The sequence below is a fragment of the Apium graveolens genome, chromosome 7 (assembly GCF_009905375.1).
Source record: "Apium graveolens cultivar Ventura chromosome 7, ASM990537v1, whole genome shotgun sequence".
NCBI classification, from domain to species: domain Eukaryota; kingdom Viridiplantae; phylum Streptophyta; class Magnoliopsida; order Apiales; family Apiaceae; genus Apium; species Apium graveolens.
This window is the reverse complement of record NC_133653.1, coordinates 237,689,896-237,707,490: the sequence shown is the minus strand read 5'-3', so window position 1 is coordinate 237,707,490 and position 17,595 is coordinate 237,689,896. Positions and strand designations below refer to the sequence as shown.

Below are 17,595 nucleotides of genomic sequence, written 5' to 3'. Positions count from 1 at the left end.
AAAAAGAGAAAAAAGAAAGTTACCGCAGCTTGGGCTTGAGAACCCAGAAGCTCAATAGTCTCGATATCGCTCCCCGTAACAATGTCAGTAAAGTCATGGAGAGTGATGGAATGGTATGACCAATCCTTAGCATGTTTGGTGGATCCAACCACCGTATCGCTCCTCCTGAAGCCCCAGTTAGGCCTGAAGGAATGTGCCTTAAGTGGAGGATCCACATCGTCCCCCAACTCGACCACCGGGACGTGGGGCTTAAGAAAAGAAGGATCGTCAGGTTTGCTCCTGGGGTCCTTGTTTAGCTTGGCCCTCTTCTGGCGGCCTGACTCCCCTTCCTTGGGCCTGTTGACATTATTGATGGCCTCGCAAGCTGAAAAAGAAAGATAGAAAGAATATTAAATTGCAGGAGAGATAAAACATTACAATTAAAGGGAAGGAAAAATGGTTATCCAGTTATAAATTTACCCTTATCACTGGCCTGAGAGAGATCGACTTTCTTCAAGGAAAACTCCTCTAAGAGGGTCCAGGTGTCTGTTTTCCCATCATCTGAAATTAAGGCTTGGTAGGCCACCTCCTCCTCATCAGATAATCTGATGCTACCTGGACTCCCATCTGACACTTTGCAAAAGGGCCTACGAAAGAGTGTGGCCCAATCACCCCCAGCCCAGGTCAGCCTCACAAACTCGTCCCTCCATTTGGGGTTGTTCTCAACTATGGAATTACTATCAAAGATATGAGGGATTTTGGGTCGTTAATGAATTAAAACCCAACCTGGTTGACTCATGGCGCTATTATAGAATTGGAAAACTTTCCTAAAGACAGCTACGGAAAGAGGAAAATTGTTTCTAAGACAAAGGACCATAAAACAGATAATATTCCTCCAAGCGTTAGGAGGGAGTTGACAGGGGTTAATTTGTACATCGGCAAGCAAGCGAGGAATAAATTCATGGAATGGGAACCTAAGACCCGCGGTCAGGGCTCCTCGATAGATAAATAAAGTATCCCCCTCCCAATTACAAGTCCTATCCCCAGGGGCGGCTGGAGTGATCCTAAGGTGGGGTGGAAGTCTGTACAGGGTGTTCATGGACTCTATCCTACCATCTAACTCATGAAAGGTGTTACCATGGTTATACGAATCTAACTCAGATAGAGAGGGATATTCATCACCTCTCGAGTTAATCATATCAAGTAGGGAAGTATATGGAGATTGAATTTGAATGTGTGTACCTCTCTTAGAGACATTCATCTTCTGCAAATGAGCCAAGCCACGATCCGCCATTGATATGCTTCGATTGAAGGCTTGAAACCCAGAAAAACCTGAGAAAGGTGGAGCTGCGGTGGCTGAGGACGCCGGAAATCGCCTTCTCAAAGGGAGAACTCTAGAGAGATTTATGAGAGAAAATGAGAAATGTGAAGTGAAGTGAGGATTCTCACTTCACACTACACTTATATAGGAGAAAAGCTCGGAATACGAGGCGTTTCTAGGCCCATTTAGCCAGGCCCAACCTAAAAGCCCATCTACCAGAAATATCAGGAATAATCTAGAAGCTACTGTGGAAAATGAAGGGACGAAAATCGACCAGAATTTTAAAATGGTTCGATCAGAGTCCTAATCGACAAAGAAAAAAATCCTAATCGATACTTCAATCGATCAAGAGGGAAGAAACCTATTAAGTTCGATCAGAGTCCTGATCGACGCCAAACAGGATCCTGATCGATACTTTATTCGAACAGAAGGAAAGAAATCCCCTAAGTTCGATCAGATTCCTGATCGACCCCGAAAAGGATCCTGATCGATATCTCATTCGAGCAAGAAGGAAGAAAAAAATTAAGATCGATCAGAGTCCTGATTGACACAGAAGAGAATCCAGATCGATGTTTCATTCGATCAGAACGGTAGAAAGCCACCTATTTCGATCAGAATCCTGATCGAAATCGATCAGGAATTCTGGTCGATTAAGCCCATGTTTCAGTCGACTAGAGTGTCACTTTGAAGGCCAGTTCGATCAGAGTCCTGATCGAAATCGATCAGGAATCTTGATCGATTCCGCATAGATCCTGATCGAAGATCACGTCGACCAGAATGTTAGTTCCTGAGCTAGTTCGATCAGGATCCTGATCGAAATCGGTCAGGAATCCTGATCGATTTTTTATACATCCTGATCGATTTTAAGGCAGAAAATTAGGGGAAAATCCAGAAATTAAGGATAAATCCCAGAAAATTAGGGAAAAATCCAGAAATTAAGGATAAATCCTAGAAAATTAGGGAAAAATCCAGAAATTAAGGATAAATCCCAGAAAATTAGGGAAAAATCCAGAAATTAAGGATAAATCCCAGAAAAATAGGGAAAAATCCATAAATTAAGGATAAATCCCAGAAAATTAGGAAAAAATCCAGAAATTAAGGATAAATCCCAGAAAATTCGGGAAAACCCCAGAAATTAAGGGAAAAATCCAGAAAATTAGGGAAAAATTCCTGGAAATTAAGATAATTCCTGAATTAAAGGAAAAGTCGTTGTAAATGTGTAGGTCGCTCCACACTTTACGCAAAAACGAAACCCTGTAAGGGAATGAATAGACTTAACTTCTGCGACACCTAATCAATGTTTCCCAAAAGTTGGGGGGCAAATGATAGGGATAAATAAATCCTGATTGTATAATTAAATATTGCAAGGTGTGGGCTGCTAGGCCCAATAAGAAGATGTATGACATTCAGACCAAGAAGGTCAACACATTGAACAGGCCTGATGGACCAGATCAGGCCTGATGGAACAAAGAAGGCCCAAAAACCCTGATTATTTATTAATTTCGTAATTAATAAATAAATGAGGAAAACAGCTATTAAGATAAGTCCTAGTGGGGATATAAATCCTTGTAGATTGGCCTCAAGGGGACCTAAAAGGATAAGGAATCAGTTTCCTACTATCTAGGACTCCAAAGTCCATTCTAATTATGAGACTTGCCCACCAAGTCTCCTATACCAAGTCCAATTCAAGGATTCTCAACATCTATATAAGGGGTCTCGCCCCACAAATCAGAACTACGTTTTTTGGCTTGATTCTCTAATTAACAGAGATACGTAGGCATCTCGTAAAGACAGAATTAAGCTACGAAACACGAGAGCAGCCATTAAAGGCCTTGAGCTCCCGAATCTTAGTAATAAATACAGCAAATAATAACCTTAGTTTTTTATCCATAACAACTATCCATCTACATCATCAAAATTCAATTTGGGTAATTTCGAATTTTCACTTGAATATTGATTTTGATTCGAATAGCTTTTTGGTGATTTTGATGATGTAGATTAAAAGAGCGTGTGATTACGAGGATGTTCATATAATTTTCGTGATTTTTAGTGTTCGAATTAGTCTCGTCGAAAAATTCTTGTACCTCTGATATTCTTCGTTTCTCCGGCATAATTTGATATTATTTAGCAATATAAATTAGCCTAATAGACATTTATGATGTTGTTTATGCTAACTATGTATTATGTTATTCGATCTCATCAGATTTTTTAGATTTTGTTTAGTGTTCACGGGAATTGGGAACTTTGCCGGCTGAGTTGGTGGGATGTTCTCGGGTTTTATAGTGAAGTTCTTTACCAAGAAATTCTTTGATCTTCGAAACTCAATTTTCAATTTTAAAAACTGTTTTCACCAAAAAAACTAACATTACTTAAAAATTTAACAGAAAGAAGCGAAAAGAAAAATTCAAAAATACTACTTATAAATTTACATTTATAGTTCAGGGACGTAAAAAAAAGTGTTTATAGTTCAGGGATCTTAGAATTAATTTAGCCTTAATAAAATAATAATAAATATAATAATAATAATTATTATATTTATTTATTATTATTATTATAAAAAAAATATATTAATGATATAATATAATAATGAGAGAGAGAGAGAGGAGAGATATATTGTTTCAACTTGGAAGAGAAGGGGGGAAGAGTCGGATAATAGGAGAGAGGATGGTGGGAGGATCAAGCTCGTGGTCGCGCGCACTGTTACACATCTCCCCTTACACTTTCTCTGCAATTGGTATTGCTGTTGCTATTGGTGTCTCTGTTTTAGGCGCTGCCTGGTATGCTATTCTTTCTTCTTGATTCTTCTTTTTTTCTTTTTTTTTTACAAATCTGATGATCTCTCTATATACATCAATTAATTATCATTCATTCAGGGGTATTTACATCACGGGGAGTAGTTTGATTGGTGCTGCTATTAAAGCTCCTCGCATCACTTCCAAGAACCTTATTAGGTACCCCCCATCCTTACTTTTGCTTTCAGTGTATGGATGAGAAAGATATGAAACTAATGATTTAGAGATTTTAAGTTGTGTCTTAGATATGTTCATTACTATATTTGTCAACAGAATTTTGGGGACGGTGCCATTTTTTGCTGTCTTGTTGGTGTCACATTATTTCTCAACAGGTCCATGACGGCCTAGTTTGCCTGATCCGGATCAATCCTATGATCAGTAATAAACAAGTACATGGGTGCCTGTGACGCTGTGACTGATGTTCGGTGTTCGATATACTCCGTGCTGATTTAGGACCTTTGTGCAGTCCTAATTCCTGTTTTTAGTCTATAAATTCCGAATCTTAAATCTTTTGTGTATTAATCTGAAAAACTCTAATAGATATTACCTGAGTGTCTCTTTTAAATTTAGGTAATACCTTATCAACTTGGAAGTTCTCAACTTCTCATCCATCACAATTTATAAAGATATTCCAGAAAAAACAACTATAGATGGACCTTTAAAAATTACACCTTTAAATTTTGTTTCACCTGTGTAGATAATATCTTCCAATTTGGTTGCACATAACCCTGAATTCTCATCTTATTTTCACGTTTTTCCCCATTACGAGAGAGAAAAAAAAAGAACTATGTAATTCTGAGATATTGAGCTTCTTAGCATAAACTAAGGCTACGTGTAAATGTGATATCGTTCCCTTTTTAGCAGCAGATCGAACTACACTAACGTGATATCGTTCCCTTTTTAGCAGCAGATCCAACTATACTAACTATGGTCATGGTTGTCAAACCTTCATATATGCAATGACTAGGCATCTAGTCAACAAGTATAGCTCCCCATGGTATGGTGATCGGCACTGATGCCAGGACTAAAGTATGCACCACTTCCCAGATTTTTCTGTTTGCGTTATATCTTGATGAGGGGAGTGCTTGGGTTACCCAATGTGTGAGAAAAACGAGAGTCAAAATTGAGATAATCTTTTTGACCGGCTGTGCGACAAGGAAAACTTTAATCGAAGACAATCTTGTTTGCCTTTTTTTTTTGTGGGGGGGGGGGGGGGGGCGAGGAGAGGGGTAGTTTGTGAGAATTTACCATAGCATTACTCTTTGTTGCAATCTCTACATTAATGTGCTTTTATATCGAAATAGTGCAGTCACTCTCATTGTATGTTACTGCTACATTATATAGCCATTTTATAATTATGGACTTAGAAAATATCACCTGTTTGTAGCTTATGTGTTTGAGTACCTGCATAATGCATATTTGAGGTCTGCAGAATATTATCATGAACAGATATTTATAAATTGTAGTATACTATATAGTTCTTGGAAAATGACAAATTGACTATTTCTATATTATGCTGCACCGATTGTCAGACATAAACTTTTGTTAACTCCACTGTGTACAAACATCATAGCCCTACTGTAGACTCGTAATAAGTGCACAAGAGAGAATGAGCTGAAGCTATTTTATTTTTCAGCCTACTCCAATAGATGATTTTAATGATCTAATATGATCTGCCCTTAGACATTACATTGTAGTTTTAAAATTGAAATGTCTTCTTTGGAAGCTATCTGCAGTTTATAGTCAAGACTCATGGTTTAGTTTTACAGGTATTGGCTGGTCTTGAACAGCTAGTCAGAGCTTGTTGTTTGTGAGTTATTATATGACACCAATTTTAATTTTTTTTCCATTATCCCAGTGTAATCTTTTGTGAAGCTGTTGCTATATATGGTGTTATTGTGGCAATTATCCTACAAACAAAGTTGGAAAGTGTTCCTGCATCTCAAATTTATGCACCAGAGTCTCTTAGAGCAGGATATGCTATCTTTGCCTCAGGAATCATTGTGGGCTTTGCAAATCTTGTTTGCGGGTACATCTCCAATTTCCTTGTTTGTATAGATTAACTTTTCTTTCTTATAATGCAATGTCTTGACATTATCGATAAAATGACATGCTGAGATTTCTTTTGGTTTGATAGAGATATCTTCTCAAGATTTATATATATATATATATATATATATATATATATATATATATATATATATGAGTGGCAACCCACGGAGGGTTCCCTTATATAGAGGTCCGTAGAGAACCATTATTTAAAAAATATGAATACATAATTTATTTCAATTTTTTTCATATATAGTTACAAATTTTAATTATTATTCTACATTAGCAACGAATTTGATGAAATTCTATTATAAAATCAAGGGTTTTCTACGGTTCTATATATAAGAGGCTTCTCTCTTCAAGAAAGGCCTATATATATATATTCTTCTTTTTTGTTAAGTTTGTAATATCTCTACCTGCAGGTTGTGTGTAGGAATCATTGGGAGTAGCTGTGCACTCTCTGATGCTCAGAACTCGTCACTTTTTGTAAAGATCCTTGTTATTGAAATTTTTGGTAGTGCACTTGGGTTGTTTGGAGTTATAGTGGGTATAATAATGTCTGCACAAGCTTCATGGCCCTCCAAAGTTTAGAGATTATTTAACTTGGGTGCGGCAAGCAACCTCAGCAACTCAGCTTTGCTTAAAAGACTTTGTATCTAGTTCAGTAGATGGTAAAGTATGCAAGTCCAGTAGTAATTTGCCGTCTTATCCTTGTTCCATTATCTGCCATCGGAGATCTGTGCATCCAATAAGATCTACCCAATTATTACGTCGGACCTTGTGCTGCACGCAATTACAGTTGTGGAATGAAAATAAGACAATTCGTCATGTGTATTTTTTCTGAGCTTTAAATTATGATTCTGTTATTTGTTATTATTATATTTGTATTCTTAAAACTTGCAACTTTGAGGAACTGGTTTCCAGCACTCGCACACTGTTCATAAAAGATTGGTTTGCAGATATATGAACAAGAGTACATACATTTTATATGTAATTGACAAGAATCAAGAATGACCCTATGTTATCACGTACTATGTTATCTAGTATAAATTACAGGATACATCTATGAAAAACTAATTGAACGTTAACCAGGGGTGCATGTGTAAGTACCAGAAATTCTAGTACCTCAGACCGAAGTTTAGCCTTGTTCAACTATTTATTTTTAAATCTATTTGTGTAATATGTGAGGTTAGTGCACAGAATAGAAAGCACCAATTACAAATATACTTCAAAGGAAATTGTAACTTTTAAATTATAACTTATGCATAATCAACACAGTTGAATAAGTAGTTTCCTTGTGATTTATCTGATACAAAACTAATAAACCATCCATTGTCTATTTTGTATAATCAGAAATTTTTCATTAAAGTTTGCTTGAAGGTTTTTTGTTTGTTTTCGGAAATGAAGCTAAGTGAAGAATAATAATCCGAGCATTAACTTACAACCTACAGTCGGTATGTCAAGTCCAAGCATTAACTTGCAACCTACAATCAGTATATCAGTAACATGCGGATATGAATGTTACAATACTAGTTTTGCTCGGCACCAGAAAATGGAATTACACTTATTCTTAACAGTTAGGCCAGGGGAGGCGAGAATTGAATTTTAAAGCTCTTGCAGCCTATTCTAAGGCCGCGGGTATGTAGCATCATCTCCCCCTCTCCCCTATAGGCATATACTGACAAATCAACTTGATTAAAAAATATGTAGGATACCAAAAAAAGAACTGCTGTAGAGTGTCATTCATCTAATAGCGCTTCAGGGGCTGCTTTTTGTATAATCACTCTCTTGTTAAATGAAATGAGTATGTCCATTATATATAATCTCTGTCCTAAATTTAGTTTGAATCTATACACGAGTATTTATTTACATAGGGCATCCATCCTCTATAAGAGCAGATGAAACAGTCAAGTAAGAATCGGGGTGTAACCGAGCCGTAGACAAGCAACTCCTGCTGGTGCGAAATTGGTCCAGACTTCCTATTCCTCAACACAAAGTATACAGACATGGCACTCTGTGATATTCATGAAGGCTTCCCTATTCGTGGTTATAGTTTAGTAAGCCACAGCACCAGTAAAGCCATCACCATCAAGAAGTACAGATTCTGTCAGCCAATAACCATCCCAACAACCGCCAATTCTCTGCAATACGAAAGGGAACATTGGTCTTCCAGTTAATGATCCATAGTGAATTCTCAGCAGAAATAAATGTAAGGATCGAAGTACACATATAAATCTCTTAGTACCATGCCCACACTAGGGTATAAATTTAAAAGTAAACTGAATGCAATATACAATGTGATTCATTATCGTAAAGAATAGTATTAATGTATTATTACACTAATTTAACTGGTAGTACAAAATGTTTCATATTATAAAGGACAATTTAATCATAGACTCTGCATCAGAACAGCAGAGCCTTCTCCAAAAGGTGACAAGAATTAGTGTGTGAGCATGGTAATCAGTGTGTGAGCATGGTTAAGCAATTGCCTATTGAGCAAGACATTGACGCATCTGTCTCTCAACCCCCTTTTTGCTGTCTTTAACTTTCTTTACCTATCTTCTATCAGGAATTCTCAACAATCATTCTGTTTAATTAATTTGAACTATTTTTCTTAATTGCAACAGATTTGGATCACAGAATTATGAATGATCATTCAGAAAGGATTAGTTCTATGGCATGCATGTTCTTAATATACTTTTGACAGTTATGAGGGATGAACACCTTATACTAGCAAAGGAGTTCAATTGTACACGAGAAGAGAAGAGGGGATAAATACCTGAACCATTGTAAACTGAAAAGTTTCCTCTTCCTCCGGCCGAGCTCCTAGTATCCAAACCCGTTGCTTGTATAAATTCTGAAATAACAATATTCATTATGTTGTATTGGTAAAAAAAAATTACTGCTTTTAGTCACAAGTTTAGTTGAACCTTTTTCATTACCTCCTCAACCTGCAAGCTACTTAAGATCTTTCTCTCCCTATGACCAAGCAATACTCGATACTTCGAATGATGAAAAATACGTCTAAAACGTTCAAACTGGAGTCATACACGGAAGCCATAGAAAGATACAAGATTAGAGGGGTAAACAATGTCCTCAATTATTCAGTGAGGTAACTGTTATTTATATAGTCAGTTTGAAAATGAAAACTATAATAAGACCTGAAAAATATATATTTAATATTGACTATTGGGTATTATACAGTCACTGACCTGTCCTAAATCAAAAAAGGGTCCGAAATATGTAGACCTTTCAAATGGATCAAAACCTGCAAACTGGCATTGAATAGAGGTTCTCAAACTACTTAAGAATATAAAACCAGCACAGGAGTAACAAGTCTATATAATTATACCCTATACATGACTTCAATTCCATAATCTTGTCGGGGTTGATCATTGAACATTAGGGCATCTAGCTGATGACCAACAGCTTCTTCTGCGGTAAACTATAGAAAGATTAAATTAAAATACCAAACTATACAAAAGTGTGTATAATGAACCAGATAGTAAGGGAGTTTACACTTAATCTTGGACCAAATGGCCTCTTTCTGCGAGATTCAAGCCTAAAAATTAAATTTCCGTAGGTTAGTATTGTCAGCAGACAACAGTGACTCATTTTTCGTGAATATAACTGAAGCACCACATAAAACAATTTGATGAGCATACACTGAAAACTATGAGGTTGGAAGTTGGATCCATGATTTTTTGCTTGGAGGGATGCAAGTGCAACATATAAAATAAAAATAAAATAGATCTATTTAATTTTTAATGGCATATTGGAGTATAGGTCTGTAAGTGTAACTAGAAACCAATATAATATTGGAAAAGTATTAAGTAAACGGTGAAGCACAAAAAATATCATTATAACGAGAGAATTGCAATAAAGGAATTGGTAAGTAGCCAATCAAGCTTTTCTTCCATAAGATTAGCACAAGACCCGTTAATTATTGGATATCTCTGCAAACTATCCGGCCTGCTTTGAATGCACACTTAATAAACCTATGTACCTTGCAGTAAACTTAATTTCACAGCAATTAGTACAACTACAGTGGTACCAGCTAAAAGTTAAGGGGCCCACAGCTCCCGTAAGGCCCTTGCTAGGTCGACCCCCCCATAGGAATTATATTTTCCTTTTGGTTGCAAAAAGTTACTACTTGATAAGTTAATACATGATAGTACTTGGGTCAGCCTTAAAGATAATGGACCTACTCATCAATCAAAATGCAATCTCCTCACAACAGTTACAATGGCCATCAATTCCTTCAGATATGTTGGCATAGTTTGGAATTTGGATCCTCGACCTTGCTAGAATAATGCAAGGATCTTCCTATATAAGTAAATGCATCTAAATAGATTGGGAAGATCCATCCTGCAACAAAGTATATCCTTTGTATATAAATAGGTTAAGGAGGATGGCTGGTCGTCCCTCGTCAGGGGTCGTTCCCCCTACCTGAATTCTATAGATTTGAGCTTGATCCTCTATAACTACAATATATTCTGACATGATATACACTAGTGTATACATTTTCTAATTAAAAAGTATTGTTATTGTAGTACCACTTACAAACACAAAATTAGGTTTTTGTACAATAATTAATTACTAATATCTTAAAAAGTTCCTGCACTAGGTAATGTACTAACAAAAACTAATAAATTTAAAGTATAAATAACAAACAGTCCCTTAGATTGTCCGGAGTGGTAATGTTATTGCTATTAATATGGCATTTTGTTCAAAGAAAATGTTATCATTTCAAAAAAAAATCCTATATCGAATGTAACCATAAAATAAAAATTAAAAGCACAACAAATTTATGAGATGACAAATTCAACATCCACTCCAACTTATTCAAAATGTTTCCATCAAATTATTATAAATGACAGATAGCTTATAAACACTGAACTATTTCCATCCAAAATAACACATAGATACAACTAAGAATTATAAACCATAACATAATTAATATGATAAAATTTACCGTGCATCACTAGCACCAGGTGTTAGAAAAGCATCAGTTATCTCTTCAAACCACTTACCAATTGTTAGAAAAGCATCAGTTGTCTCTTCAAACCACTTAACAATTGTCTTCGTGATATATATAAATATATATAGGTATATATATACCTATAAATATTTATATTATTATAGTTATGGTGCATAGTAATTAATACTTAATCCTTTACAATACCCTGTAATAAGCGGTCAACGCGAGGTATACCTATATATATTTATATTGTTATAGTTATGATGCATAGTAATTAATACTTAATCCTTTACAATACCCTGTAATAAGCGGTCAACGCGAGGTCGCTCTCAATTCCTTCACTAAAGATAGGAAGGGGCAGTCCACCAAAATCCCAGCAATCTTAGGGAAGATGAACATACCTTCTCTTTGACGGATGACATCACCTTTATCCCAAGTACTTTTTAGGCCTGCTGAGAGCACTATGTTATATGCTTAAGCATTGCTCTAACAAGTATAAAAACTATGAAGAGAGCTCGGAAACAGGGCCCTTGGGTCACCTGCTGAATACCCATGTCTGATAGTTGAACGGGTATCCCCGTATTGGACATGGGGATTCTTCCACAATCCTAAATTTAAATATTCGTTCACACAAATTGTAGTCAAAATTTGTGCAAATAGCTATCTACACAAAATTAATTATCGATGATGATATTCATTTTGCACAAATAATTTTTTTTTATTTATATCTTTTCCTGTTAGATGAAAATATCATGCATTTGATTCAGTTTTCATACATTTTTTGGTTTAGTTAATAGGTTTTAACATGTGTAACCTATATACATATAAAAACTTATTATTATAAATACCGTTTCCACTGTCCAAATTCCCATATTTTTATATTTATCACATTCCCATATCCCCGAACTACACTCCGCTCTCTTGCACCATGCCCTTGCTACTTAGAAGAAACAAAACCCATCAGTTATGTTTCAAACTTTTCATGCAATGGTATGTAAGCACAGAATTCACTGGAAGCAGAAACCACGAAGATTTTTGCAGGTGACTGCATCAGCTCATTTCAAACTGCTGATACAATATGCGGCTGTTATGTATATTGTGCAGTCTCATTATTTGATTAAAGTCCATTGCCATTTTACTAATGATTTCTTAGATAATTCTCATGTCTAGAAAATAGACAGTCCAGTGGACGTAACTCATAAAGAGTATCTTCATTTTTCAAGTTGCTGCCTTAAGTTATGTGCTAAGAAGAAATTCCATACTCAGCAACGAATAATTATGGTAAATCGTTGATTACTAAAAGTAATTCATCACAAATCATTGTGCTCTACCTTTAATTGTTAAATATTTGCTATCATGACACTCCCTAATGTTTATTCTCAAAGCTTCGGAATTGGCCCAAAGCACCAGAATTACATCTTATAGCAGTAACTGGCAGATAGACAGAACATACACATTCAAGTATATAATAATCCATAGTTAGCATATATTGATTTTTAAGATAATCAAGATTCTTGGATATGGATCAAAAAATGGACATGGTTCAGGAGAGTTGGCGTGTTATTTTAAGACGTAAAACTTTATATTATCATATTTTATAGTACTTTCTAAGAAATATTACCTACAGCCAACAAATTGTAAGGACGTATTTAGATGTGTCGAATTCATAGGATATATCAAAAGGAAATACTACAATAAACCTATGACCCTGCTACATATTCCATTTTAAATAGACTGCTGCAAGGTGAAGTGTATAGGTTCAATATGAAGATTAAAGAATTCAAATAAAATCCAATACCTACACCCATGACATGTCCTGTTAACACAAAAACGAGGGCAGAAATGGAGAGTCTGAATAAGGCTTAACTTCAGAACTTCATCGCATAAAGAATTATTGAAAATCCATGGGAATATGAAGTTGATTTCTGAGAAGGGCATAACTTTATTAAAGTCAGAATACTTAAAGCAGTCAAAGTTCACCTAAGCAACTCCGTTCACTAACTTGATTCTCATCAAATCTCAAAACTAACTAAATATAATTTATAAAGTCTTTTAAATTATTATTTGCTTCATTATTTTGCAAGGCAAGTGCCAATGTGGCATTGACGTAGTAGATAGCTACCCCCCAAATATGTACTACAAAAACATGGAATATTACACCCTCAGGTACAGTTTTCCACAGGCATCACTAGAAGCAATTTCCCTATCATCCTCAAAGAAAGATTTAGGAATTATATCAATAGATAATATATTAGGAATATTTTCTGCTAAATCAACAGCCAACTGATTAGTTTCCTTATATCAAAAAAATATGTGTGAATTCTCTATGGAAGCTATTATCTTCCTTTGTTTGCTTTACATGTGGTGCACTTGCCGAGGAGAAAATCATGTTGTCATGCTTCAAAAACTCACCAAATCTGGAGAATCGGTTCAAGCCACTAGCTTATTACTGCCATTTCCACCAGCTAACTGGAATCCATTCACAACGCCCTCCACTCTGTCATAGTGATGGATGGAAATCCAGTATTCCCTTTGCTTGCATGAACCACTTCCGTTGCTGTGTTCCTGACCACTGCAGAGTGCAGACCATCCAATCACATGACCTTGCAAATAGTGCCATTTGTATTGAGGGATTAGCTACCCCTACCAGGTTTTTCCAAGAACAGCAGCCTTATAAATGTCTTGGCTTCCTCGTGCTTAAGACTTGATAAGTTGCTCTCAAGAGGGCTCCGATTACACTCACATGGAATTTTAATCTTTCATCCAGAACGGTTCTGGCAGAACCCCAAAAATCTCTTATGTACAGCATGTGCTTACTTTTAACTAAAGCCTACTTCTTTTCCTTTTCTCCACCGCTCTCAGACAGCATAAACTAAGAAATACATTCTAGATCCATACCTCTCCTTCTCTTCTAGACATGGCAGATGGTTTTCTTGTTCTCACATTTTCAATAATTACTTTTTACTAGTAATCGGCTATCTAAGCTGCTAGACCTATTGTATCATGCAAACTTAAAAAACAAATTTTTTTACAGGAACCAAACACCAGTAAATAAGTGCTTGCACACTGATAGGTGACACCAAGTTTTTTTTTTTTTTTGCAATGAATTGAACCCTTGAGCTCAAGGCCCAGACTATTTAAAACTCGAAAGCCGCTAGGCCACCTCATTACCTAAATAGGTATGTTTTCACACATCTAAGATATGTTTGGCCATCACCCGCCACTGTAGCTTAGTATGTAAATATAGGCCGCACTCAAGTGAGTAGTTAGAACACATACCGATGAGAAATTGTTTTGCACTTTTTAAATTTTGCAGAACAATAAATATAAATATTGCAAAACAATATTACTCACGCATCGTCACGCTAAACATAAACACACTGATCAATAATCTTATAAAAGGTGCAAAAGGGATCAAAACATTTGACATGAACATCGTAACTACTAGTATTCTAATTACCAAGTCGAATACAAATTACAACAGTAAACAAAACTGATCATATTATCATGTTGTTTAAATAGCACAAATCAATAATTTAATAAATATAATGAACAAATATGTATACATAGACAACCAGAATATATGTACATATGGGAGAGAGAGAGGGAGAGGGAGAGAGGGAGGGAGGGAGGGAGAGACAGAGAGCGAGAGAGAGAGAGATTACCAATTAGCAGAAAGAAAATCAGGAACATCAGACGAAGCTCTGACACGACAAGTAAAATTTTGATGGGCGGGTTTGTAGCAGAACAGGGTCGGAGAAGACGGGCAAAACGACATCTTACTACTAATCTTCTTCAAAGTCTTAAACTGTTGTTTTGATATGGTGGTTTGTTTGGCACCAGTGACTTAGAGTGAGTGGTCTGTTGTGTAAATTCCCTCCATACCGATTTATCTTCTTCTTTTTTTTCCCTAATATAAATAGATCATTCTCGTTCATATAAGTCTAAATATTCAAAAGAAAATTAGCAGAGCTTGTCAATCGATTATGATGAACTAGCATAAAAACCCGTGCAAGGTACGGGTTGTTTTCTAAGATTTGATCTTGAGTTATGAATTAATATCGTCATTTAAATCATTTAGATAAAAGTTATAATTTTAATCTTTTCTTATAATAATTAGATAATATATTGTAAATGACACACATGCAGTACACGTGCCCGCACACACGTAAATTCGACTGAATTTATTAAATAAGATTTGGAATTTAATTGAATACATATAATTTAATCTTTCAATATCCTTTTAAAGTTCATCAATATCAATATTTAATATAGAATGTGTAAAACCGTTGTTAAAATTTTGTTAAATATATATTTCATAATTTTGAACTATCCTTCTAAGGTTCATCAATATTAAATTTGGTTATGCAAAAAGGAAACATTATTAATTTAATATAATTTTATTAATAATATCAATGTAAAATTATTTTATCTATTTGATCTACACAAGTATAACTATTGTTCAACATATGTGTAGAACTTAAGTTATATATTTGTTAAACACTTGTCTTAAATTGTTTAAAAAATAAATTATAAAATGTAATAAATATATTTTCGTTATAAATTATGTGTATTCAATATAATTTTAACTATTTTTTAAATAAACGATGTTGAACCAAAGTTATATATGAGTTGAGAGGTGGATTTACACGTTAAGACTGTTTGTACCGAATCTCATCTTGTATATATAATATTGCACATGTGGATGATCTTGGATAAAATCTTGATATTAGACTATTTTCTCATATAATATATAAGGATATATTTGTAAATATATAAAATATGATCGAATTTACAAATACACCCTTAAAATTTTACATGTAAAATTCTTCGATCTCGGGATTGTCACGTGAGGATGACTCAGACCCATCTTTCTCACGTACATGTGTATGTATGTATGTATGTATATATGTATATATGTATGTATGTATGTATGTATGTATATATGTATGTATGTATGTATGTATGTATGTATGTATGTATGTATGTATGTATGTATGTATGCTGTGTGTGTATGTTATGTGTGTGTATTATATAATCATATCAAATTTGGTGACGACTAATTTCAAATTTTGAGTATTTTTTAAAAACCGAGTTAAGTCCGAAAAATAATAACCAATCACCGATCAAGTTAGTAAGTTTGATACCTATTAATTATTAACTTGATTTTACAAAAAAGAGTTTCAAACACATCAATCCTTATCTATATAGCATTTACAAAAATTTGTCGTATTTGTAAGATGCTTTTATCGAGATCGTAATTTTGAACCTATAAAACTGGATAATGACGATTACTTTATGCTGGATCACATTGTAAAATTTCGAGTATCTTTTAAAAAATAAGTGAAGTACTAATTTTGAATTCGAAATAAGCTGAAGTTTAATGGCTCTTTATACCCGTGAATGTTTATTTATTTTTAAATATTTTTTAAAAATATAATACTATGTATATTTTAATTATGTATTCATTAACACATTTATAATTACTTAAAACTTATAATTTTTTAATAAAAAGTTATTGTATTTTTATCAAATATAAAGAGTTTATGATCAAAAAATTGAATTTTATGTATCACTAACTTTTAAGAGTAATTAAGTTGATTGCTATTGTAACTTGAAAACCTGGGTTCGATTCTCTTTAATACAAGTTTTATACAATTTATGAAAAGAGAGGTAAATTAGATATTTTAAGTTGAATTTTATGTCTCACCAATTTCTAAGGGCAAATTAGACATTTTACAAAGAATAAAATGTCTCATAATTTTTGAGATAATAAAATATCTCATCAATATTGCCCCATGTTGGGCTATTATTAATATAATAATTAATAATTAATTAATAGATTTGGTCAGCTATTCTTTTTTCTTTTTGATTGATTGATAAATCATAAAGTTACATTTTAGATGATTTACTGCATCAGTTTTTCATTATTTTATTTTTTTATTAAATTATATTTTTTTATAATATTCATGTTTAGAGGATTTGTATACAAATTATTAAAACAGAGAAATTAATATTTTCCTTGATTGACACGTGAGTCATGATTTAAAACAGAGAAAGTAATATTTTCCTTGATTGAACGCGACTGATGATATATCTAGGAGGCCTATTTCTCGGCCTTCTCGTGCCGGTCTTCAGAAGGAAGCGGTGAGCTGTCACGGACGACCCCATGGATGGTGGCGATGGATGAAGAGGAAGAAGGATGACGATGATGTGTATTAGTGGTGTTTAAGCGATAAAGAGCCGAGAAAAGATGCACCCCATTCAAACTCGATAGATTCATTCTGAACTCGGCAAGTTAATTCGAGAACAACTCAATTTTGCTCTCTTTTTAATTGCAGAAAAAACATAAGGCAAGTCCGTGTGAATAGAATCCACGGTCAGGTATAAAATTTCTTAATAGTTTGTCTTGAGCCTTCAATTTAACCCTATAGAATATGAGTTTTAATCAAGTTAAATGATGTTGTTTAAAT

At 34.5% G+C, this 17,595-nt stretch overlaps 2 protein-coding genes across 2 annotated transcripts; one reads left to right on the top strand and one right to left on the bottom strand.

Annotated features, from left to right (window-relative positions):
* The first annotated feature begins 3,909 nt into the window (after nt 1-3,909).
* Nucleotides 3,910-7,135, top strand: LOC141671713 (V-type proton ATPase subunit c''1). The gene is made up of 4 exons (XM_074478030.1): nt 3,910-4,077; nt 4,174-4,251; nt 5,951-6,121; nt 6,564-7,135. Exons 1-4 carry the CDS (start codon nt 3,965-3,967, stop codon nt 6,730-6,732), a joined length of 531 nt encoding a protein of 176 aa, XP_074334131.1. The 5' UTR covers nt 3,910-3,964; the 3' UTR covers nt 6,733-7,135.
* Nucleotides 7,136-7,927: 792 nt separating this feature from the next.
* LOC141672206 (uncharacterized) lies at nt 7,928-15,032 on the bottom strand. Its single transcript, XM_074478744.1, has 7 exons — nt 14,788-15,032; nt 9,661-9,703; nt 9,494-9,586; nt 9,354-9,416; nt 9,084-9,179; nt 8,921-8,998; nt 7,928-8,282 (listed from the first exon to the last, which is right to left on the bottom strand). The coding sequence occupies exons 1-7, from the start codon at nt 14,898-14,900 to the stop codon at nt 8,196-8,198; spliced, it is 573 nt and encodes a 190-aa protein (XP_074334845.1). The 5' UTR covers nt 14,901-15,032; the 3' UTR covers nt 7,928-8,195.
* Between the last annotated feature and the right edge of the window lie 2,563 nt (nt 15,033-17,595).